This window comes from Diceros bicornis, chromosome 40 (genome assembly GCF_020826845.1).
Source record: "Diceros bicornis minor isolate mBicDic1 chromosome 40, mDicBic1.mat.cur, whole genome shotgun sequence".
In the NCBI taxonomy this organism is placed as follows: Eukaryota; Metazoa; Chordata; class Mammalia; order Perissodactyla; family Rhinocerotidae; genus Diceros; species Diceros bicornis.
Window position 1 is genome coordinate 17994266 of NC_080779.1, and position 26647 is coordinate 18020912.

The 26647-nt window shown below is 39.9% G+C and overlaps 1 protein-coding gene across 7 annotated transcripts in view; it reads left to right on the forward strand.

Annotated features, from left to right (window-relative positions):
• The window catches only part of ACOXL (acyl-CoA oxidase like), a 371667-nt gene that overhangs the window by 333804 nt on the left and 11216 nt on the right, over positions 1–26647 (forward strand). For 5 of the 7 annotated variants that reach the window (XM_058534585.1, XM_058534586.1, XM_058534590.1 and 2 more), the window contains one exon: positions 7892–7993. In XM_058534585.1, the coding sequence (XP_058390568.1) occupies positions 7892–7993 (102 nt within the window). Of the gene's footprint in view, positions 1–7891; positions 7994–14776; positions 15368–26647 lie in introns of those variants that run through there. The other 2 variants (XM_058534587.1, XM_058534591.1) reach the window with 2 other exon arrangements.

The window sequence follows — 26647 nt, forward strand, 5'->3', positions numbered from 1 at the left end:
TTGTGGATTTATCTATTTAGCCTTTTAGTTCTGTCAAGTTTGTGCTTCATGTATTTTGATGCTCTGTTAAGTGCATTCACATTTAAGATTGTTACATCTTGGCTCACTAACCTTTTTATCATTATGTAATTCCCGCTTTATTCCTGGAAATGTTCTTTTCTCTGAAGTGTACTTTGTCTGATATTAATATAGCCACTATACATTTCCTTGAATTAGTTTTTGCGTAGTATACCTTATTCCATCCTTTATTTAATCTATTTCTATCATTATGTTTGAAGTGAATTTCTTGTAGACAGCTTGGGTTTCTTTAAAAAAATCATTCTGAAAATTCCTATTTTTTGATTAGTATGCTTAGACTATTTCTAGTTAATATAATTATTGATACAGTTAGATTTAGATCAACCATTTTATTGTTTTCTGTTTGTTTCCTCTGGTTTTTATTCCTTTGTTTCCTCTTACATTTTGTATTAGTTTCCTAGGGCTGCTGTAACAAATTACGACAAACTTGGTGGATTAAAACCACAGAAATTTATTCTCTCGTGGTTCTAGAGGCCAGAAGTCTCAAATTAGTATCACTGGGCCAAAATCAAGGTGTCAGCAGCATTACATTGCCTTTGGAGGCTCTAGAGGAGAATCCATTCCTTGCCTCTTCCAGCTTCTGGTGGCTGCTAGAATCCATTCCTTGACTTGCGGCCACCTCACTCTAATCTGTGTCTCTGTGGTCACATTACCTCCTCCTCTTCTGCCTGTGGAACCTCCCTCTGCCTCCTTCTTATAAAGATACATGTGATTGCATTTAGGGCCCACCCCATTAATCCAGAATTCTCTCCCCATCTTAAGAATCTTAACTTAATCATACCAGCAGAGACTCTTTTTCCTTATAAAGTAATATTTTCAGATTCTGGGAATTAGGACATAAGATCTTTTGATGGCCATTATTCAGCCTACAACACACCTTTTTTTGGATTCTTTGGGAATTCTTTGGGATTTTATTTTGAGTTATCTATTTTTTTTTGTGTAGTTTTCTTTTTCTTTTGAATTGATGCTCTAGGAATTACAATATACATACATAACTTTTTATAATCTACTTAAAATAAATATTTTACCTCTTCAAGTAGAATGTAGAAACCTTACCACCATAGAGTTTCTTTTACCCTCTCTGTAGGTCACAGGCATCTTACAAGTACATCTACGTACATTGGAAACCACATCAGACAATATTATAAGTTTTGCTTTCAGTCATTATACACATTTTAAAAGAATTTAAGAGAAGAATAGTCTATCAAATTTACCCAGATATTTACCATTTCTGTTGTGCTTCCTCCGTTCCTGATGTTCCAAGTTTTCTTTTAGTATCTTTTTCCTTCTGACTGAAGAACTCTTAAAAGTTCTTTTAGAGCTGGTCAGCTGGCAACAAATCCTCTCAGTTTTTCTTCATCTGACAGTATCTTTATTGCACCTTCATTCCTGAAGGATATGTTTACTGGATATGGAATTATGAATTGCTAGTTACTTTAAGCACTTAAAAAGTGTTGTACTGCCTCTTCCCAGCCTCCACGGTTTCTAATGAGAAATCCAGTCATTCAAATTGTTGTTCTCGGAAGGTAACGCATCGTTTTTTTCTCTGGCTGCTTTCAAGGGTTTTCCTTTGTTTTTGGTTTCAAGATGTTTGATTATGATGTGTCTGGGCATGGATTTCTCTGTGTTTATCATGCGTGGGGTTCACCAAGCTTCTGAAACCACGTTTGTGTTTTTTGCCAAATTTGAGAAGTTTTTTTAGCCGTTAAATCTTCAAGTACTTTTTCAGCCCTACCCTCTTTCTCATCTCCTTCCAGGACTCCCGTGACATGAAGATTAGATCTTTTATTATGTCCCACAGGTTCCTGAGGCTCTGTTCCTTTTTTTTTTTTGGTCAGGCTATTTTCCCTCTCTTGTTCAAATAGGGTATTTTCTGTTACGCTATCTTCCAGTTCATTAATTCTTTCCTCTGTCTCCCCTATTCTGCCGTTGAGCCCGTTTTTATTTTGATCACTTTTCAGTTCTAAAAGTTCCATTTGGTTCTCCTTTATATCTTCTATTTCTTTGCTGAAACCTACTATTTTACCATTTGTTTCAAGAGGGTTTGTGATTGCTTTCTTGAGCATTTTTATACCAGCCGCTTTAAAGTTTTTGTCAGATAATGCCCATGTCTGTGCCATTTTGCTGTTGTCATCTGTTGATTGTCTTTTCCCATGTAAATTACATTTATCTCGTCTTTCATATGCTGAACTTTTTTTTTATTATTTCCTAGACATTTTGAATATTTTGTTATGAGAATCTGGGTCTGGCTTAAATCCTATGGATGATATTCATATTTTTGTTTTAGCAGACAGTGTACCTGGTTGTTTGGGCTGCAAGTTCCAACTCGCCTTCTGTTCACTGTGTTTCCAATGTCCATTTAGTCTTCATAGCCTTTGCAGTACTATTTTATTCTGTCCCACATATGCACCGTTCAGTGGCCAATCTGGCACTTGTATTCTCGTCTATCTGCTAGTTCTCAAAGTATTACGTATCCTAATTAGCATTAGACTTATGTGTGCACACCTGGGGCTGAGCCCAGAAGTTTATAAACAACTTTATGGGGTTCCTTTCCCAAGCCTTTGCTCTCCATGACCTCCTTGATACGTTGTGTTTCCCTGGGGCTCCCTTTTTCCATCCTTCAGTCAGAAATCTGGGGTTTAGTTATCCCGGTCTGCTGCATATGCCTCCAGGGACAAGCAGCTTGAGGACTAGGAAAAAAATGAAACTCGCCACTAATTTGGTGGTACTTTGAATTTTGGTCTTCTTCCCCAATCTGCCTACTACTATTTATTTTTCAGATTCCTCAGATAGCTTCTCTGTTCAGGTCCAGGAGTTATGGCCACATTCAATGGGAGAGACAGGGGGAGTCATTTACTCCATCTTACCCAGAATAGAACCTATAGCTTCTATTTTTAGAAAAGAGTTGTCTGCTTTGTTTTTTAACTTCTGGAAGGTAGAAGTGCTATGGTGTGGTAGATAGAAAAATATGTTTTAATCTTCAAAGACTTAGTTCCAACCCTGGCTCTATAAGTTAACTTTTTGAGCCTCTATTTCTTCATGTGTAAAATGGGGCCTGTGTTGGGGGTCCTCAAGACCACCTTGAGGTTTTATGATTTGCTAGAAGGACTCACAGGACCAGAAAAGCTATTGTACTCATAGTTACAGTTGTATATTTATGTATGTATATATGTATAGAGAGAGGGCGCAGAAGGATATAGATTAAAATCAGCAAAGGGAAAAGATGCAAGAGGTGCAGTCCAGGAGAAACCAACAAGGCTTCCAGTTGTCCTCGCCCAATGGAGGCGTACAGACAGCGCTTAATTCTCCCAACGATGGTGGGTGACAACATGTGCAAAGTGTTGGCTCCCCAATCCTTGGTGTCTCGCGTTTTTATTGGGGTCAGTCACACAAACATGCAGCACTGGCATGCCTGACCTCAGCTACTCAGAGCATGGCCCCCCAGAGGAAAAACTGATACAGCATGGCCCAGGGCCCAGGCGTGTAAAAACAGGCCTTCATCATAAATCTGTTAGCATAAATTATCTGGCATGGCCCAAGGCCTCAGGCATATAAAGACACTCTTATCAGGCAAGATAGTCTAAGGGCTCAGAGGTCATCTCCCAAGAGCTGGGCCAAGGGCCAGCCCTGAAGATTTTGGAAATGTGCAGGGTTTGAGCAGCCCAGACCTGCTGAGTTAACCCTTTCCTGCACAGGCCTACAACAGCTACCTTTCAGGATAATTGTGAGGACTACATGAGGGGGATGTAAAAGGCACCTTGCAGTGCCTGGCACATAGTAGGTGCTTCATAAATATTGGCTATTATGATTCTATGGGCAGAAATTGCAAAGGGGCATATGGGCCTAAGAGGAAGAAAAACAGTAAAATATTATTCTGACAATACAATTGATGCAGGAAAAATGGTGTGGCTTGGGACACACTAGAAGCCAGGATAAGAGAAGAGGGGTCTAAGGAAGGTCTGAGGAAGCTATATACAAACAATGAGGAGTGGGGTGATTGGGGGGGACACTTGTCCAAGGATAAACACAAAAGGGTAGCATTTGATACATGTCAGGATGGCCAAGTCCTGGCGTAACATGTGGCTTGACAGATAATCTAAAGATTTAAAAGGCCATTTTTAATTTAGCTACATTTGGAGTTTGAAGAGACAAGCACCTAGTTTGGGGAGGAAGGCTTTGATGTTAACAGATAGTGAGAAGAAAGCAGAGCTACTCGTCTCCTATAATGTTCCCATCTTCTCTCTGAAGAAATATTGTCCTCAATTGGGAAGGACTTGTAATTGCGAGAGATTTGAAACCCAGGAGGACAAAAGAGATGTCATAAAATTATAAATGAGCAAATATCCACATTTTTAAAAAATAGGGAAAATGTAGATTTGGAAAACTATAGAATTTGAGGTTGATATAAATCCAAGTTAAAATTCTAGAAAAGGCTATTCAAGATAGTTTATGAGCAACTAGAAAAGAAAGAGATAGTCACTAGGAGCCTATCTGTGTCCACTATGGCTAAGCCTTGCAAAACTAATCTTATTTCCTTTCTTAACCAGGTTACTAGAAGAGAAAAATCTGGGGAAATTGACGTATCTCGATTTTGGCCAACACTTTGCCAGGCTCTCGGGATATTGTTATGGACAAGATGAGAGATATGAGTTAGATGATGTCTCATTAAATACATTCTCAGATACTTGAATCAAAAGATGTAGGGCTATCAGGGGCCAGCCCAGTGATGCAGCAGTTAAGTTTGCGTGCTCCACTTTGGCGGCCTGGGATTCGCAGGTTCGGATCCTGGGCACGGACCTACACACTGCTTATCAAGCCATGCTGTGACGGCGTCCCATATAAAGTAGAGGAAGATGGGCACAGATGCTAGCCCAGGGCCAGTCTTCCTCAGCGAAAAGAGGAGGATTGGCAACAAATGTTAGCTCAGGGCTGATCTTCCTCACACACAAAAAGAACCTCGACCTATCAGCGGGGTTCTATGGTACAAAGACATAAATGAGACCTGACAAATTTGTAAATGACATAGACAAATAGGTTATTAAAACAAGATTCAGAGGCCGGCCCCACGGCTTAGCAGTTAAGTGCACGTGCTCTGCTACTGGCGGCCCGGGTTCGGATCCCGGGCGCGCACCGACACACCGCTTATCTGGCCATGCTGAGGCCACGTCCCACATACAGCAACTAGAAGGATGTGCACCTATGACATACAACTGTCTACTGGGGCTTTGGGGAGAAAAAGGAGGAGGATTGGCAGTAGATGTTAGCTTAGGGCCAGTCTTCCTCAGCAAAAAGAGGAGGATTGGCATGGATGTTAGCTCAGGGCTGATCTTTCTTACAAAAAAAAAACAAACAAGATACATGGAGATTTTTGAGGGTCCAAGGTAGGTCATATCAACAAGACAATACTTTAAAAGAACAAATTTAAAATTATCCCTTTAGGGATGTGTATATGTATGTATGGCTTGGTTGAAAATAGTTCATGGGGGAAAAGGCAAATGAACAAACATTTGATGTTAACCAAATGTGCATAATATTCTTTCACTCATTTATTCAAAAAAAATTATGTGGCTGTCACAAAAGCAAATTCCATCTTACTTTGCATATAAAAGTGTAGAGTCCCAGTCCAGAACAGTGATGGTACTGCTGACACTACAGTGATGAGAGAACATCTGGATACTCTGTTCAGTTCTGTGAGATGCTTTGAAGGAGAGAATTAAGCATCTAGAAGAGACCATCAGGTCCAAGATGGCATGAGGCTGGAAGCCATGTAGTGAGAGGAAGATGACAATCTGTGAAGGCTGATCATCTTAAAGAAAGAACGACTAAGCAGAGACGTGAAACATATCTTTAAATTTGTTCAGGGCTATTATCTGGAGGCTTTCATAGACTCCTACTTTACTCCTTAGGCAGCAGAAGTTACAGGATTAATAGCTATGCGTTATAGGAAATTGGATTTCAGCCAACCTCTTACAGTGTGTCAGCTCCTTTACCAGACCCTAGGCATACAGAGATGAGCAAGACAAGATCCCTTTCCTACAGAGTTAACAATCCATAAATCCATATTCCATATAGAGAAGTGGCTTGATATGCAATGGCTGTTCCAACAGTGAGACTCCTTAGAGATTCGGATGCCTCTTAATGCACTGAAATCCCATCTCTGGAAGACAAAAAGAAAGACGTTCAGGTTCTGTTTGAGGGTCTGAGGCTGGGCTGATTGTATCTGGACCTAGATGTAGTATTCTGGTAGCCACCAAGAACCAGGACACGTGTTTACGAGGACAAGCAAAGAAGGTAGCCTAAGGAGAGTCTGAACTGTGTTCAAGGAGAAAAGCAAAAGTTCAAAGCCAGAAAAGTGGCCCTGAGCATCAGAGACACAAGAGCCACAGACTGGCAACAGGAAGACAACTCAGGAGTCGACAGAAGAGAAGAGCAGGCATAGTTAGGAAGTACAATGTGAGACTGGTTGAAGCCAGCAGTCTTTATTTTTATAAGAATTCATTTTTCAGGATGTATTACAGTATTTTTCAGTTGCTCTCACCATGTCTGTAGGGTCAGCTAACATCTTTACTGCTGTTATATAAAAGAGCCAAAGGAAGCTTACACTGGCCAAGCAACTACTGCCCAGAACTTTGGCAAGTTCATAAAAGAGCCATAATTAATCTTAAATATCTTTTGTAGACAAGCTGCTAAAGCCACACTGTGACCCTTTCTGGGAAGACTGAATAGTTGAGGCTTTTCATAATGATGCTATTTCAAGGGTGTCCCAAAATCTCAGGAAAAGAAGGAAGGGTCTCTATTGGCTACATGACTGTGAACTGTGTGATTTCTGAGTCTGACGATCCACAGAAGACATACTGTGTTCTGCTTTGAAGGTCATCTCCATTTGACTCTGAATAAGAGGGTTTTGTTGTTGCTGGGTTGACTTTGAGATTGTCTTACTTCTAAAGAGTCGTTATCTTTTAGAGATACACGATGAAATGCTCTTGGATGAAATGATGTGACTGAACTTTGCTTTGCAGTCATACAGAAAGGGGGGAACAGGTGGGAGTAGAGATAAAACAAGATTGGCCATGAGTGGATAGCTATTGGAGGTGGGTGATGGAGACATGGAGGTACTTTATACCGTTCTCTCTACTTTTGTGTAATTTTGAGATTATTGACTATTAAAAGATAAATGAATAGTTAATTTAAAAGTTACTTATTGATACAGGGAAACTCATTATTGCTTGATGCCACTGATGTCATGAAGGAGTTGTGTGTGTAGGTTTCAGAAACATAATGGGAAAAAGTATTGAAACAAAATGTAAATGAGGAATTGCTATTTTTATGAAAGTTTAATCAAACCATGCTCGATGGAAAATATCAAGATGATATTATTCAGAATGTGCATTTAGAGTATTCTTTCATGAATTAGGAAGGAAAGCAAACAGAAATATTACATTTATGTTTTAAAATACATTATGAGTGGACTTTTGCTTCTGAATAATCTGGGGTGAGGGAGAACCAGATGAGGGTACAGATGAAACAAGAGTGGCATGAGTTAATATTTGTTGCATTGTGGGGATGGAGACATGGAAGTTGGTTATGCTATTCTTTCTACTTTTATATATTCTTTAAGTTTTCCATAGAATGGTTTTTAAAAATAAAATATATACTGCACATCTAAAATGTGACCATTTTACATTAAGGAAGTGGTAACTTTTATTATTTTATGGAATATAATATTATGCTATTTCTCTTTTACCTTCTTAGATTCTACGTTTTCTTATATATTACTATTTGTCTGTTTCTCACCTCTTCTCCCAACCCTTAGTTTTGTCTGTTATATGGAACCAAGCTGGTGTTCGAGGAGAGAGCCTGGTATCTAGAACATAAATATTTGACTCCCATGGCCAGCATGAGGATCAGGAGTCAGGTAAGAGTCCCTGGTGTGCAGAAGAAACCCTTGTGCATCAGCCGTCAGCTCTTTGCTTTCTTAGAAAACAGTCCTGCCAATCTTTTATCAGTCTCCACTCATGGATTTTTATGCCTCTGGGACTTCACATACATGTTTTCATTGCCTACCATGATCATATTACACTAAGGAGTTTAAGCGACAAAGAAATGATTCACTGTGAGTGAACTTTCTGACATGAAAAGCAGAGGAGGGAATCAAAAGTGTTTTCCTTGTCTTGGCAAAAAAAAAAAAAAAAATGTATTAAGTGATTTTTCATTTTCCTACTTCTTACCAAAACCTATTAACTCATTATTCATATGAATACCTGTGGTGTTTTTATGTCAATGGTAGCAATGGGAATTCAGTATGACAGCTGTAGAGTGCCTGAAAATGAAGGTGGATCCAGTGAATCACCACAAAAATGCTGCTCTAAAGAAAGACTATAAACAGCATAATCATCTATAAAACACATTTTCTGAGTAGCTCCTCTCTTCCAGGCCTTCCGGTAGATGCTGAAACACCAACAGGTGTGTGCTCAGGCTCTGCCTTCAAGGGAGCTCATTATATTTGGGGACACAAAACTGACTTTAAAAACACAAATAACAACACAAGGGAGCAGAGGCCTTCCAGTGAACTTGGCCACAAGATTATGTTCAGAGTTCAGAGGACAGAGGTCACTTAGGAGTGAAGGTCATTCTTGTGCTAGACTTTGAAGGGGGAAAATTCAGACAAAGAGGAGGTACTGGTTCGATTGAGGTTGGGGGAAATGCAGTTGAGCCTCTAGACGAGGTTGATGAAGTGAGCAAAATCGTAGGAATGGGAGTACTCAGGACAGACATGTTAAAAAACAGTGAAGAGACCAGTTTGGCTGAAGTCTCAAGTGACAGAAAAACCTGGAGAAGTCTGCAAGCGCAAGACTATAGTGAACCCTGAAGAACCTTGAAGAATCTTTTTCCTTTTCAGGAGAACGGTGGTTATGAAGAAAAGCATATGTAAAGGTGTTTCAGTTATCTATTGCTATATAGTAAAAGACCCGAAAAATTAGTGGCTTACAATAACAACCATTTATTATTTCTCATGATTCTGCAGTCAGGACAGGGCTCAGCTAGATGGTTCTTCTGCTCCATGTGGTGTCTGCTGGGGCTATGTCCTCAAGATGGCTTCTTCACTCTCATGGCTGGCACCTCAGCTGGGATGGCGAGAACAGCTGGGGGCTGCTCCGCAACTGTCTCTTTCTGTGTAGCCTAGCGTGGTCTTCCTCACTGCATGGTAGTCTCAGGGTGGCAGAATGTTTTACATGATGGCTGGCTTCCAAGGAGAAAGTAGAAGATGCCATCATGAAGGCTAGACAGAGAAGTAACATAGTGTTACTTCAGCTGCATTTTCTTGGCCAGAGGAAGTCGCAAGTCCAGCCTAGATTCAGGCTGGAGAGGAGACTTCACCGCTCACTGTGAGGAGTAACATCTACATACAGGGAAGGAGAGAACCGATGGCAGCCATCTTTGGAGACTACCTTCCATGAAGAAAATGTCCCCTTTGGGGAGAGGAAAGGAGAATACTTTTTAATTAAAAAAAAAAAAAAAAAGACTACCTGAGGGAATACTTTAAATCCATGTGACCAGGTATTTCAATAATATATAATTCTAATACCTCAGAAGAATGTTGAGTAAAAGAAACCAACTTTCACGTAAAACATTGAAGTACTTTTGTATTCTTATAGTGCAACGTGCTTTCCACACTTTTCATTTACTGGGTCCTCATAGCAGCCTGGGAGATAGCAGGGAGCAGCCAGCCACTTTGGAACAAGCTTTATCTATGGGGCTAGATCTGGGATGCTCAGTCCTGTGGGACATCTCAAGCCCTTTTGCAGGTCTCTGAGCTGCCAGCCGGGAGCACTCGCCCCTTCTCTGGGCTTTCCTGGAGTTCCCAAAAGGGAGAGAGTGGGGGAGCTGACACAAATGCTTCCTTTCCCACTTCTACCACACCTCTTTGCAGGGGTCTCAAGGCCTTAGAGATATTATTGGCAGTCTCTTCACTAAAATGTCTGGGACCCTTGGCCAGTTGGAGGTGCTAAATAGGAGTGTGCTTGTGAAGGACTGAAAAGGGAACTGTGATGATTGATATTACTGAAACTGATCTAGATGCTTTCACACGATAACTCTTCACAAGTTTACTGATTCTTTCTTTAGGTGCATCTAATGTGCTGGTTAACTCATCCCATAAATTTTTAATCTCAGTTTGGATTTTTATTTTTAAAATTCTTTTTTGTTTTCTTTTTTATACCACCCATCTCAGTTTTTAGTTTCCTATTCCCCAAAGATATATTCAATATTGTCTTTTATTTCTTTATGCATTGGAGCATAGTTTTATAGTCTATAGTCAATAATTCCAATATCTTAAGTTTTTACAGGTCTATTTCTTTTTGTCTGTTGCTTCTGCTATGTATCTAGTTATCTTTTAATGTGTGCTGGTCATTGTTGTTGAAAAATGATTTGTAAGACTTACAAGAAGGCCAAATTGAAGGCCCCTCCTGCAAGGCGTCTGAAGGTACTCTGTTTGAGATCCACTTTAACCAAATTCAAGGCTTGAGGTTTTCTGGAAGACTCAGAGAGTTCAAATAAGGACAGTAATTTCTTTACCCTCCCTGAGGTTTATAGGTCTTTGGCATCCAGCTTATTGTAGCAAGGGTCTCCTATTAAATTTCTTGCCTAGTGCTGGCCCGGGTTTTGACTATCATCCCTTCCTATCTCCACCCCAGCCACCATGAGGCCGTCAAAGTGAAAATTCAGATTTTTTGGAAATGGCAAATGCCTTCAGGGCAAATGCAATTTTCTTACTTGTTTATTTATTTTGGTTCCCAATTCTCCTGTAATTTTTGGCATTATTGTTTTGTCACATTATTAGTGCTTTGAAGATGTTTCCAATATATTCTCTAAGAATTTTGGTTGTTTTCAGCAGGAAGGTTGGTTAAAAAAAATCTAGCCCTCTAGTATCAGAAACAGAAAGTTCCTTTACTGCTATACACTTAACCCCACATCAGCCCTTTGAGTGGTCTTCATTATCCTTGCACATAGATGAGGAAACTGAGACCCAGCATGGCAAAAGAACTTGCCCAAAGTAACACAGTGAGTAAAAACCCATCTCTCTCTGACTCTGAACATTTTTGTTTATTTTATTTGGATAAAGATCAGCATCAGCTAGTAAAAACAAGCACACCCAGTGCCCAGCTCTTGGTTTCTAATATGATTCTCCAGTAAAGGGAACCAGGGTCTCTGGAGAAATGGCTGATTCTAGGGCTAGGGCAATGAATATATAAGATGAGCATGGAGCGTCTTCCAGTGCCAGAAAGTAAGAAAGCACTTAAAACAAAAATAAACAACAAAACCCCACAGTTGTGGGGGTATGTCAGGGGGACACTGGAAGGAGCTAACCGAAAGAGCTCCCAGTGGCCAAAGCTGGAACAATCTAAGCAACAAAATAAATAACGTAGTGTTGCATTATAACCCAAAGTATTAAACAGATAAATAAATGGGGTAAAAGAGACAAGTCTTGCTTACAGAAGAATTCCAGCTACTATATGTAGATACACACCCTTCAGGAAGTAAAACTTAATTCCCTTTCCCTTGAGTATGGGTTGGACTTAGTGATTTTCTTTTTTTTTTTATAATTTTATTTATTTATTTATTTTTCCCCCAAAGCCCCAGTAGATAGTCATATGTCATAGTTGCACATCCTTCTAGTTGCTGTATGTGGGACGCGGCCTCAGCATGGCTGGACAAGTGGTGCGTCGGTGCGCGCCCGGGATCTAAACCCGGGCCACCAGCAGCAGAGCGCGCGCACTTAACCGCTAAGCCACGGGGCCGGCCCAGTGATTTTCTTTTATTTTAAAGAAAGAATAGAGCATTGAAAGGGAAAACTGTTATTTTACAGTGGAGAATCCTGGCAGATCCCACCTTAACCAAGTGATTAAGGATAATATCACCAGTAATAAGTCATGTTGATCACATGTACCTCTGATATTATGTGATAAGAAGAGCACTTCACTCTCCCCCAAAAGCATAACCCCAGTCCAATCATGAGGAAAAGTATCAGACAGAACCAGATTGAGGGATGGTCTACACAACACCTCACCAGTACTCCTCAAACTGTCAACTTATGAAAGACAGACTCAGAGACCAACACAGACCAGAGGAAACTCAGGAGACATGAAGACTGTGTGAGATCCTGGATTGAGTCCTGGAAGAGAAAAAGGACATTAGTAGGAAAATTGGTGAAATCTGAATAGGGTCTGTAGTTTGTTAATATAAATGTACTAATATTGGCTTAGTTTTTACAATGGACCATAGTTACATAAGATGTTGACATTAGGAGAACCTAGGTGAAGGGCATACAGGAACTCTCTGTACTATCTTTGGAACTTTTCTGTAAATTTAAAGTATTCCAAAATAAAAAGTTTATTTAAAAAAAAAAGTCAGGGGCCGGCCCCATGGCTTAGCGGTTAAGTGCGCGCGCTCCGCTGTTGGCGGCCCGGGTTCGGATCCTGGGCCCGCACCGACGCACTGCTTCTCCGGCCATGCTGAGGCCGCATCCCACATACAGCAACTAGAAGGATGTGCAACTATGACATACAACTATCTACTGGGGCTTTGGGGAAAAAAAAGGAGGAAGATTGGCAATAGATGTTAGCTCAGAGCCGGTATTCCTCAGCAAAAAGAGGATGATTAGCATGGATGTTAGCTCAGGGCTGATCTTCCTCACAAAAAAAAAAAAAAAAAAAAAAAAGTCAGCATCAGAGAATAGCAATCAGCCTGGCCTGATTCTAAGTAGTAAAACTTTTCCGAACACCCAGGAGTTATACTGAAATTCCAATCTAATGATAATTGGCAATGCATATATTTATACTAAAAGAAAAAAAAATCTCATTTCATTCTCATAAAGATCTTCCAGGTAAGTAAGACTGATATAATCCCCATTCAACAAATAAGTAGAATTAAGAAACAGAGAAGTTAAATGACTGCCCAAGATTCTAGCTGAGCATAGAAGCCAGAACTCCTGATCTCACATGGAGGTGGATTGAGCACGAGGCATCATCCATATGTAGCCTGCTTGTCTACGCGGAGCACTACAGAGCACCACAGGAGCCGAGGTCAGCCGGTTCCCAGAGGCCTGCCTGATGTCCCAGAGTAGCTAAAATCCATCCACATACTCCGAAAGCGACACAAGTGCCCAGTGGCCAGCTGAGGCCCACAAGAGAGGGGGTTGGATTGGCGTTTGTTTTCTTTTTAACTTCAAGCCAATGCCCCACAGCCCTTCATGGCTGTGGTAACTGACTCTTTTCTGTTGTTTGGAACTTCAGTGTTGACAGAGCTGGTCTACCTTCATTATGCTGTGTGATCCCCACAAGCACTCTTTAAGTGTGAATAGCTGTTAATCCACTTTACGGATTGGGAATCGGCGGGTGACTTGCTGCTGATTTAGTGAGTGGTGAAGGTGAGGCTTCTGGACTCCAGCTCACCGCTGTTCTCGTGTTCTGGGGCCTGAATTATGGAGGGGGCTGGCTTCACCTTTATGCCCTCAAAGTGGGGCCTTGGCTCAAAGGCAGTCCCATGACCGTGCCCCCGGGGCTCCATCAACACAAGGCCTCTAAGTAAAAGGTTTCTGTGCCCTTTCCATTAAGTACCATGGCAGGGGTCTGTGTAGAACAACTGTGTGCTTTGTTCTTGGAAAATTTAGTGTCCAGGCATTATCCTGTTTCAGTCTTCGTTAACCCAGACATTTGTATTTATTTTGCTTCAGATAATTATCAGCATTAGAGAGTAACACTCAGCTCAGGCTCATTTTAAGGAGGAAAGCCTTTCAAAATAACCTAACAAGTTAACAATCATGTATCTCCATTAAAACCAACTTCATTTTGCTTTAAAAAAAAAAAAAAGGCAAAATAAAACAAAACAAAAAGTTCATCTCCTTAAATGGTATATTTTAACTCAAATAAATATTTGGCCTGAGTCCTCTGCTCTATTTTACACCAGCCCTTAGAGTAAACTTAAGTTTTAGATAGAATAGCCTCATTTTTCTCATCAGAGCGTTTGCTTCCTGAACCCCCCGGGCACAGCTGTCCTGCTCTGTCAGTGCCCACCAGCATTGGAACAGTGGCTCTCGGCGACATTCGGAGAAGCAGCAAATGCATGTGGACGTGTGGTCAGCTCACACTGAGAAATCAACACAAGAGGAAGCTTTAAAGTCTGTGTGTGTTGAGAGAACCACAGCCCAGCTGTGGGTTGCAGATCAAAAAAGACCCTATTCAGTGTGGTGAAAATAATACTTAGCAAAATGTTGAATCAGGTTCTCTTTCCTGCGCTCAACCTGTGTCGTGGAACCACATGAGAATGCAGGTTATAAACGACCTGCAGGGAGGTGAGGGAGGGCTGCATAACCCAGCGCAGAAGTGAGGAAGGCCACACCTCCCCACCTTCCAAAGGCCATGGGAGCGTGCCTGTAAGAGTAACAGTGTTAAAAACCAAAAACATTCAAGAAGAGAGAAAATAAATACTGATCGTGAAATATTTGATCACGTTACACCCATAGCTGGTACCCCTTCACCCAAACATTGCCTTAATTCCTGTTTGAGTCATGACCTGTCAATTCCTTGCGAAGTGCACTGTTTCTCTTGGAGCAACAGATGACTGGGGCCTCATCCCCTTTGAGTCATTCTCCCGTGCCTCTAAAACCCTGTTTATTTTGGTGTGTCCACTGATGTGCTAGGATGAAGGCCAGATTCACCAGCACAAGCCCAAGTCCTGTTTTGCACCTTTGCCAGCAAGTGGACACAGGAGGAGACCCGGCACCTCGTAGCCTCGCTCTGCCCCACTGCAAGGAACCGTCCCTTTTCCCCTGAGTGAGCACTGCTCAGGGACCCAACTGCAGCCAGGAGGCCATGCGAAGTCTGTTGACGGCAATTGACCTTGGCTGTTAGGTTGCATCTGCTCAAGTCTAAAACAACCACTAAGGTTTGGGTTTTCGTTTCAGGTTAGTCAATCAAATAGTTAAATCATTGAGGTGGAAAAACATTGAAGCCCATTGACTGATGGGTCATTCAAGTAGTATTGAGTAGGCATACCCGCTGACACGTTGATTTATTCTTAGGAAATGTGGCTTGGAATAACAGTGTTCACAAGTGTGGCAGACACCAGACCCCAAAAGCCAGGACGCTACTTGGCTCCTTCGAATTTAGAACACGGGTCACCCTCATTTACTATTTTGAACTAAGCGTAGAATATAAATGTAGTCATTGCCTTGTGGTAAAAGACTTGGGGTGGAAGAAATAAAACAGGAGAAAAACTTAGGGGACAGTTCTAAGCTGAAAAGATGGTGTTGGGCTATTAGCTCTTCTTCTCCTCAAATCTCAGCTTCAAGAAGATGTCCCCCACACCCCTACCTGTGAGGCTTAGAAACGGTACACGTGCCCTTCACTTCCTGCAAATACAGTGTGGCTGTTTTCCATGCTGTTTCTTTCTAGTGGACACTCGGATTTCTCCTTCCATTTCCCTTTTCCCAAACCACCTGGATCAAGGCAGCTTAAGGATTTCAGATATGGGAATCAAATGCAATATGAACTGAGGTTTTAGGCACAGGCTGTTGAAAACATTCTCGGATTGGGAAAGGGAGGTAGAGTTTCCCAATCTTGGCCTCACCTGCTACCCACAAACTCTTGCTTTTCTTTGTAAGGAATTTGAGAAGAGATCTTTGGTTCTCCCACCCCCATCACACCCACCCAGTCAGGCCCATCTGACTTGGCTACAAGCAAGTGATGAGGCTGTGAGAACTCTTGGTTGTGTCCTCCAGGCTGAGTGGAGGAGCTGGTGTGGGGTGTAACCACAGGCACCCATTCCATCCGGGAGGGGAGGGACATCTCCTTTTTGGTGGCCATGGCCAAGAAGCCAGGAGTGTTATTGAAATCACATCCAATGGAGTGGTCATACAGGGAATGCAACTGAGTCAAATTTTAAAATGTTCTTTGATTTGAAAGCATTCCCAGAACTGGTTTTAACCTCCTTTCACTTCTACAGGACGCCTGATTCACTTCCAGGCGACAGTAGGGACCAACAGAATACATGTGTATCCTGGTCTACCTTCTCTTCCCAGAGCCAGAGACCCTCAGTGAGAGACAGGAAAAATAACAGCACTGACAGATATCAGAGTGCAGCTGGGAAAGAAGGAAATCTCTTTTCCCTCCCCCTCCCGTTTCCCCTGGCCCAGCTCCTCAGTGGCATAAAATACATTGTTGAACCTGTAAATGCAGGCCATTCAACTGAGGTTAAGAAAATAGGAGTGGGATTTGGTTTCTTCAGTTTGGTCAGTAAAAAAGACCCTAAGGTCACCACCCCTGCAATCCTGGTTTCCGAGTGGCAGCCACCTGGTCAACCCTCATGCTTTGCCCCACAGTGTGGCTTTGTGTATCTGGGGAAGGCACCAGGATCATTCTATTTCCTTCATTCAAGGATAACTTCTTATAACAATACGGGAGAGAGGACCTTGTTTGCTGAGCTCCAGCCTCTGAGTTCTGACAGCTGCATTATCCTGGGCTCCTTAGGGAGATGCTCGACGTGCTGGGTAACTGGGGCATCCTCCACCAGAGGTTCATCCCCTGACTCCGGGATGCACAGTGAGAACTTCCCACTGGTGAAACTTGTTCCTGAGAGTAACCGTGCGACACAAAAAAGACATTTCAGGAGATGGAATTCAGCTGTGTGCAAACAGACAGCGCAGACCCCAGTCGCAGTTAAGGGCAAGGTGAATTTTATTATGATTCTATAATAATAAAATCTAAGTGAATTACTGAACTTGAAACAGAAATGATCCCAACCGTATCCATTTTGGTAGAAATTAATATTCTAGCTAGAAATCAATATTTTTTATAAAATAAAATGTGGTAGTAATTGCTTTTCTTTTTTTCTGATGCTAAGTTACCCTTTTTCTTTGATTTTAGAGACTAGATATTGCTGTGGCCTGCTCCACTTCTTCCCTCCTCTGGGGGACCCAGAGCACTTCGTGCTTAGTAATCATACAAAGACAGCACGTAGAGGTGGCCCCGTTTTAAAGCATAGAGAAGGGACAGGACTCACTTGTGAGAAACCCTAGGTCTGTAGGAAACCAAGATTCCTCTGTCTGCTCCTTCCCTAGTCAGCTGGTCATTTGCATCACAGACTGTGGCCTCGAACCACCAGGCATAATTCTGTAACTCAACTGACTACTGCTGAGACAATGTAAGAAAAATATCCAGCTCAAGTGTGTGACTTTTTGCAGGGTCTTTTGGGATACAAGTGTTCTCTGTCTTAATCTGGGTGATGGTTACATGAGTATGTTCATTTTGTGATAATTCAGCAAGCTGATATATACTTATTATTTGCGTCTCTGCCGTGCACATTATGCTCCAACTAAAAAGAATAAAAAGAAAGAATCTTCTGTCGTGCTTATATAAAATCCCTTTTTTAAAACCTAACCTGAAATTTGAAAGTTCTTAATTTTGATGAAGCCTAGTTTATCAATTTTTCCTTTTATGGATTGTACTTTTGGTGTTAAATCTCAGAACTTTTCACCTATCCCTACGTCCTGAAGATTTTATCCTATAGGTTTTTTCTAAAAGTTCTAAAAAGTAGAAGTATACTACATTTTACATTTAAGTCCGTGATCCATTTTGGGTTAATTTCTGCCTAAGGTAGGAGACTTAGATTGAGATTCATTTTTTTGCCTGTGGATGTCCAAATGGGCAAGCACCTGTTTGTTGAAAGGTTATCTTTCCTCCACTGAATTGCTTTAACACCTGTGTATAAAATCAGTTGAGTGTATTTGTGTGCTTCTGTTTCTGCATTCTTCATTTTGATCCATGGATCTATGTATCTGTCCCTCTGCCAGTATCACATGGTCAGTGTTGATCACTGTAGTTACATAAATCTTGAAATCTGGTTGATTCCTCCCACTTTATTCTTTTTCAAAATTATTTTAGCTATTCTATTTCTTTGCCTTTCCATGTAAATATTAGAATAATCTTGTCTATGTCTACAAAAAAATCTTGCTGGGATTTTGATAGGAATTATGCTAAACCTGTCTATCAATTTTTGGAGAAATGACATTCAATACTATGCTGAATCTTTCAATCTATGACTATGGTATGCCTCTCCATTTATATAGATCTCCTTTTATTTCTTTCATCAGTATATAAGTACTGTACATATTTTGTTAGATTTACATCTAATTATTTCTTTTTATTGAGCTATTGTAAATGGTATTGCATATTTGATTTCAAGTGTCTACATGTATGTTGCTAGAATATGGAAATACAATTGATTTTTATATGTTGATCTTATATCGTACAACCTTGTTGATCTTACCTAGTAATTCTAGGACTTCTTGTAAATTCTTTGGAATTTTCTACATAGACAAACATGTCATCTGAAAATAGGGACAGTGTTTTGCTGGATATAGGATTCTGGGTTGACGGTTCTTTTCTTTCAGCACCGGAAAGCATTTCTGGCCTCTACGGTTTCTAATGAAAATCTGCTGTCATTCAAATTATTTTTTCCCTTACAACTGAAGTGCCATTTCTCTCTCTCTGCTTTCAAGATTTATTTTTATTTTTATTTTTATTTTTTTTGTGAGGAAGACCAGCCCTGAGCTAACATCTGATGCCAATCCTCCTCTTTTTTGCTGAGGAAGACTGGCCCTGGGCTAACATCCGTGCCCATCTTCCTCCACTTTATATGGGACGCCGCCACAGCATGGCTTAACAAGCAGTGCATCGGTGCGCACCCGGGATCCAAACTGGCAAACCCTGGGCTGCTGCAGCAGAGCACGCGCACTTAACCACTTGCGCCACCTGGCCGGCCCCCAAGATTTTTTTTTTTTAATCTTTAGTTTTCGAAAGTTTAGCTATGATGCGCTGTGTTGTGGATTTCTTTGGATTTATCCTGGTTGAAGTTTGCTCATCTTTTGGAATTTGATGGTTTATGTCTTGTGGCCAAAATGAGGGAGTTTCCAGTTATTTCATCAAGTGCTTTTCAGCCCTGCCCTCTTTCTCTTGTCCTTCCAGAACTCTGATGACACTCAAGTTAGATCTTTTGTTATAGTCACACAGGGTCCCCAAGCCTCTGTTTATTATTTTTTTCAGTCTATTTTCTCTCCATTGTTCAGATTCAGTAATTTCTATTGTCCTGTTTTCCAGCTCACTAATTCTTTCCTCTGCCTTCTCTATTCTGCTGTTGAGACTATTCACTGAGTTTTTATTTTGGTTATATTTTCCAGTTCTAAAATTTCCATTTAGTTCTTTTTTACATTTTCTGTTTCTTTGCTGAGATTTTCTCTTTTTTTCATTTGTTTCAAGCATGGTCTTAATTGCTTGTTGAAGCCTTTTTATGGTGGCTGCTTTAAGATCTTTGTCAGATAATTCTAGCATTTCTGTCCTCTCAGTGTGGGCGTCTATTGACTATCTTTTTCATTCAGTTTGACTTCTGATTGAAACCTGCACATTTTGGACATTATACTGAGACTTTGGATCTTATTTAAACCTGTTTTAGCTGGATTCCTCTGACAAGGAAGAGGACCACACCACCTCATTACTGCCCTGTAGAGATAGAAGTCTGTGTTCGTGTTCTCCATTCAGCTTCTGCTGATATCCAAGGGGGAGTCCTTGTTACTGCTGGGTGGGGCTGAAGTTCCAGTTACCAACTAGGCCTCCACTGATACCTCCCTGGTGGGGATGGATAGGAGAGCCTCATTGCTGCTCCCGTGTGGTTTCCATTGATACTGGCAGTGTCTCTGCTACCACCATGTGATCGTTAAGTCCTGACTCTCACTAGGTCTCCTCTACAGCACCCCATCTGGAAGAGGAAGGAGTGCTTTGCTACTGCCAGGCAGAGGTGGAAATCCAGGCTCCTCATGTGGTCTCCATTGACACCGTGGGGTTACCTCATTACAGCCAGGTGAGGGTGGAAGACTAAGCTCCCACTCAGCCTTGAGAGGTGTGGGTGCTGGGGTCACAGTTTTTCTGTAGAGTTTGGCTGGAGTAGAGCAGTTCTTGTCTAAAAGTTTTCTGTCTTGCTAGGCTGCCCCTTTCCTTGCCCTTTGGGAGAGAGAGCAAGTTGTGTTGGGATTTTTTTCCGCATCTGTTGATGTTCCTGAGTTGCCAGATTCTTTAGCTCTAAGTGTGGGATATATGAGGTAAAAAGAAGACCCAGAGAATTCACCACTGTGTCATTCCTCATGTTCCAGCATCCCTAGACAGTCTGTCTTCTTCTCTTCACCTTTCAGAGTCTTCTTATGTTTGTTTTCCATGTAATGTCCAGGGTTTTTAGTTGTGCTTAGTGGGAGAAAGGGAAAAGAACATCTGTTCTCCCAGAAGTGGGCTTTGACTATGATTTTTGAGAAGAGACAATGGTATCTGGTGATTTCTGGAGAGCTTTCTGAGTCCACTTGACCTCAGATTGGTGGTCTCCCTGGACCTTCCATTTTTTGAGTCCCTTTTCACTTCAGCCATGCCCAGTCCCCCTGTTCTCATGCTAAAGTCTTCCTGCAACTGTTTCATCCAGTGACAATACTTGACTTTATCTGGAGGATCCTTTCCAGTCTTTGCTGGCCTAAGAACCATACAATCCTGATTCCCATAAGCCCAAGCAAGGAATTTTCCTAGGAAAAGAGTTGACATTTCTATGGCAAAGTAAGGAAAATAAAATGTATTGAGTTTTTCATAATGAAAAATAATTTTTCATTAAAATTTTATTATTATGTTCTTCCTACTTTTTAGGTGCTGAAAGTTACCGTTTATGTAAAATAATGGTGGTAGACAGTACTTTTTTTGATATCCTCACTGGACAAAAAAAAAAAAATATGTTGGCGATCACATGTTGGTTCTCCCCATATTGCTTTTTCCATTTCTTTTTCTCTTTAAAAAATTGAGATCTATTTTACAGACATTGAAGTGCAAAAATCTTAATGGTACAGTTCAATGAGTTTTGACAAATCAAATAGGAGACTGCGCAATGCACACTTCATCACCCAAGAAATTTCCCTCAGCCCCTTTTCCATCAATCTTTCCCTTTGGGCCTCAAGGTTCTGACTTTGGCACTACAGCTCAGTTTGCCTGCTCCAGAGCTCCAGAGGAATAGAAGCAGATAGACTGACTCCTTCTGCTCAGCATGATGTTTATGAGATGTTCAGTAGTGCATTCCTTCTTTTTTATTCTGAGTAGTATTTCTGCTGACCTCTCCCAACCCCTTCTCCCTCCCAAATGCTGATCTCTCTAGGCCTCTGCTATATCAGTCTCCAGGAATTGGCCTTGTTATCTCCAGGTGACCTCAGCTGCATCATTCCATAGGTATTAAGATACAATGTCTTATTTACACTCACCTGTGGGTAGGAAACTTAACTGAAGACTTAAGACTTTTAACTTTCTTTTGTATTAAAAAAGTTTGTGCTGAAAAGATTGTTTATTCTCCTGTTGATGGACAATTAGGATGTCATGGATTGGTATTATTATGAATAAGATTGTCAGGATCATTTTTGGATGTATGTTTCCATTTCTTTTGGTAAATACTTAGTGGGATTAATGGATGGTATGGTAGACATTTATTTAACTGTCTAAGGAACTGCCAATAAACAGTTATCCAAAAGTGGTTGTGCCATTTTACACCTCCACTAGCAATGTATGAGAGTTCCATTGTTCCACATCTTCACCAGCGTTTGGTGGTGTCAGCCTTTTTAATTTTAGCCATTCTAGTGAGTGTGTAGTAATATCTCATTGTGCATTAATTTTCCTTTCCCTGAAATGGTATTTAATGGTGTTGGGGACCCTTTCAAGTGCTTATTGGTTATTCATATGTCTTCTTTTTTTATGTGTGTGAGAAAGATTAGCCCGGAGCTAACATCTGTTGCCAATCCCCCTCTTTTTGCAGAGGAAGATTGGCCCTGAGCTAACGTCCGTGCCCATCTTCCTCTATTTTATGTGGGACGCCTGCCACAGCATGGCTTGATAAGTGGTGCATAGGTCCACACCTGGGATCCAAACCTGCAAACCCTGGGCCACTGAAGCAGACTGTGCAAGCTTAACCACTACACTACCGGGCTGGCCCCATATGTCTTCTTTTGTGAAGTGTCTGTTTAAGTTTTCTGCCCATATTTAAACTGTGTGCTGCTGTTGTTGTTTTTAATATTGAATCGTAAGAGTTGTTATACATTCTGAATACAGGCACTAGGATTTTTCCCAGTCTGTGGCCTGTCTATTCATTTTCTTAACAGTATCTTTTGAGAACCTCAAGTTTTTAAGTTTGATGAAATTAAATTTTTCAACTTAAAATATTTTATTAGTATCCTTGGGCCTTGTTTACTAAATCTTTGCTTAATCCAAGTTTGCAAAGATATTCTCCTATGCTTTCTTCTAGAAGCAATATGATTTTTACTTTTTCATTTAGGTCTATGTTCTATCTCAAATTAATTTCTGAGTATAGTATGAGGTAGGGGGTTGAGGTTCATTTTTTTAATATAGTTATCCGGGTGTTCAAGTATAATTTGTTTAAAAGATTGTCCTTTATCCATTTAAATATTTTGGCTTCTTTATCAAGAATAATTGACCATGTAAGTAGGGGTCTGTTTCTGGGCTCTCTATTCTATTCCATTTATGTACTTGTCTACTGTTTTGCTAATTCTGTCTTGATTGTTGTAGCAAATCTTATATCAGATGATGTGAGTCCTCCAGATTCTTTATTCCTTTTCAAAATTGTTTTGCCTATTCTGAGAACTGTGTATTTTCATACATAGTTTAGAATTAGCTTGTGAATTTCAAGGAGAAAATAAGGGGGCAGCTAGGATTTTGATTGTGGTTGAATTAAATTTATATATCAATTTGGAGAGAATTGATGTTTTAAGAATCCACGAACATAGTATATCTCCCCATTTATTTAATTCCCTCCAGTAGTGTTTTGTAATTTTCAGTAATAGACTTCTTGAATATATTTCATTAAATTTATCCCAAGGTGGTTTTTTTAAATGTCTTTAAAGCTATTGCAAATGGTATATTTTAAATTTTAATTTTCTACATTTATGCTCTACGTATATATTCCATATTTAGCACACACACAAGTAATTTTTGTACATTGACTTGTATACACAAGCTCACTAAATACACTTAAATATTTCAAGTAGTTTATTTGTAGGTTTCCTGAGACTCAATCATGTCATCTGAGAATGAAAAGTTTTACTTCTTTTTTAAGGTATTTTTCTTGCCTTATTGCATTGGCTAAGACCTGTGGCTCAATGTTGAAATGAAGTGTTGAAATGAGGCATCCTTGCTCTTCTCAGTCTTAGGGGAAAGTGTTCCATATTTTGGTGTTAACTGCAGGTTTTTCATAGCTGTCCTCTATCAGATTGAAGAAGTTCCCTTTTATTACTGGTTTATTTTGAGTTTCTATCTTGAATATTTTTTAATTTTATCAAATGCTTTTTCTGAATCAATTGCTTTTTCTGCACATTGATCATATACTTTTTCACCTTTATTCTATTAACGTGATGAATTACATTATTTTTGAATGTTAAATCAATCTTGCATTCTTGGGATAAATCTCACTTGGTCTTGATGCTTGTCCTTTTCATACATCAATGATTCTATTTGTAAACATTTTAAGGATTATTGCATCTATGTTCATAAGGGATATTGGTCTTTAATTTTATTTTGTTTCTTATGACCTTGTTAGCTTTTGGCATTAGGGTATGCTGGCTTCATAATATGAAAAACAAAAATGTTCCCTCACCCTCTTTATTTTTTAAAAGAGATTTTGTATAAAATTGTAGATTAGAGTTTATATCCTCTGAGACTAAAGAAATTTGGGGGAATGTTTTTTTGTAGCAAATGTCTATGGCAATAAATCTCTCAGTTTTTACTTATCTTAAAATTTTTAATTTCATCTTTATCTTTAAATGACAGTTTCACTGAATATAGAATTTTAGATTGATATCATCCCATTGTCTTCTGTCTTGCCTTGTGTCTGATGAGAATTCAGCTATCATTCTTCTAATTTTTCCCATGCATGACATTAACTTTTCTCTGACTTAATCTTACAATTTTTTCCTTATCTTTGGTTTTAAGCAATTTTACTCTGATTGCCTAGGTGTGGGTTTTGTTTTGTTTTTAATTTATCTGTTTGGTGTTCATTGAACTCCTTGAAAATGTGGAGGATGTTTTATATCAAATTTGAAAACATTTCAACCATTACATCTTCTAGAATTTTATTTTTCATTCTCTTTGACTTTTGAGATTCCAACTGCATGTATGTTAGGTTGCTAATATAATCCCACAGGGCACTAATGCTCTCTTTGTTTTTAGTTTTTTTTTTCTTTCTTTTTTCCTCTCTGCTCCACTTAGAATAAATCTCTACTGATCTGTTTTCAAGCCTACTGATCTTTGTTCTGCAATGTTCGTTCTGCTGTTAAACCCATCAGTGAACTTTTATGTCAAATATTTCATTTTTTAGTTCTAGAATTTTCCTTTTGTTTTTAAAGGTGACATTTATCTCATGAACTATCCCATTTTAATCCATTATATCCATTTTTTCTTATAAATTCTTGAATACATTTGTAATAATTGTTTTAAAATCCTTGTCTACTAATTCCAATAACTGGTCATCTATAAGTCTGCTTTTACTGGTTGTGCTTTCGCTAGATTTTGGGTTACATTTTCCTGCTTCTTTGCAGATCTTATCACTTTTTATTCTACTCCAGACATTGTGTATAACAGATTTTATTTTCTTTTGCTAATTTCCCCATTCTTTTCTCTGGTAGTTAGGGTGAGGGGCTGATCATTAAGATTCCACCTAGAGTCAAGTTGAGCAGGGGCTGCTTTAATTAGACTGAGTTCACTGTGCTTAGACCAGCCCTCACCCCCACTCCTATTCTGCCTTTTTGGTCCTGTAAGCAGTTGAGCTGAGGGGATGTTGGACCACAATCCCAGATATCTTTGATTCACCCTTGGGTTCAATTTCTGGCTGTTACCATGGGATCAAAGTTCTCTTGCATCTTTCTACATCCTAACTAAAAGTAGAAGTCTTCCCAAATTGCTTTTGAAATTGTTTGGGTCCATGAAATTCAAAATTCCAGGACTCACTGACACATAATTTCTCCATAATAACTTCGGACTCTCACTGTATATTTAGTTTTGGCAGTTTGTGGGGTTTCTGTTTCTGAAAAAAATTTTTGACTGAAAATTATTCTTTCTTGTGTATGTTCACATTTCTTTGAGTCTGTAGTTACAAGGCTGAACTGTCAGTTGATTAAAATACCATATTCTTTTGTATGAAAAGGTGTGAAGCTAATAGTGAAGCTTTATTATAACCACCTAATTTAATATTCTCTCTGGTTTCATGTAAATGTCTTTGTAGAAAATGCTACCACGAGTGGCATTGTGGTTACTTTAATTCCATTGCCAATACTTTTATATGGTTTCCTGTATTCTAAAGGGAAAGCTGTATGCACTTCTCTTCTTTTTAAATTTTTCCTCTTATGAATCAGTGGCAGTATGAATAAATGTCAGAAGTTCTTATTAAGTGGTTAATGTTGATGCCTCTGTCCCAGCATTCTTGTTTTAGGTAATTATGATTAAGCAGACTTTGTAATGGAAAATGCCAGAGTTATAAAGAAAGTGTTTTCATTACTAACTAAAGAACACGTGATAATAATAATATTATAAATACTCTGTGTCAAACTCACTTAATTCTTACGTATGAGAAATGAGGAAAGTATTATGGCTTGCAAGTTACAACATCAGGGTTCAAAGTCCCCCTGCTTTACCAAAATGGGCGTTTTCAGTAATACTTAGAAAAGGACAGAATTGTTTTAGGGACGGCCCGATGGTGTAGTGGTTAACTGCGTGCACTCTGCTCTGGAGGCCCAGGGTTCACAGGTTTGGATCCTGGGTGCAGACCTACACAACTCATCAAGCCATGCTGTGGTGGCGACCCATATGTGAAATAGAGGAAGATGGGCACGATGTGAGTTCAGGGACAATCTTCCTCAAGCAAAAAGAGGAAGATTGGCAACAGATGTTAGCTCAGGGCCAATCTTCCTCACCAAAAAAAGAGAAAAGAACAGAATTGTGTACTCTTTGGTTGAAAAACGTCGCAATAGGAAGAACGTTTTGAAGGTAAATTTGTCTCTCCTCAAAGTATAAATGAAGGTGTTTTTGTTGTTGTTGTCATTGTTTGGTCAGGAAGGCAATTTCTCCATTCTAACATTTCAGATTATGCTAAACATTTTTATCAGCTGAGGAACTAATCAACATAAAATATAAGTTATATTGATTCAGAGAAAATATTATTAAGCTAGAGTCCTGAGTATTTAATGGAACCACAGAATTTCATTTCATGCTAATGAAACTTGGCTATAGAGGAAACCATGAGAATGTATGCGTTCTTGGGACCAGGAGGCCCAACAAGCTAAGGTGTGGCCCTGCCTTGAGGGGCTGGTCAGTGATCAGTAAAAACAGGAGAAGAGCTTCCCTTTCTGGTGGTTGTTGGGTAAATCAAGAGAGCCAGAATCACAGCACACAATGTGTGATTGTGCCTCATGGTAGTGTTTCAGGTATGTTTTTCTTTATGC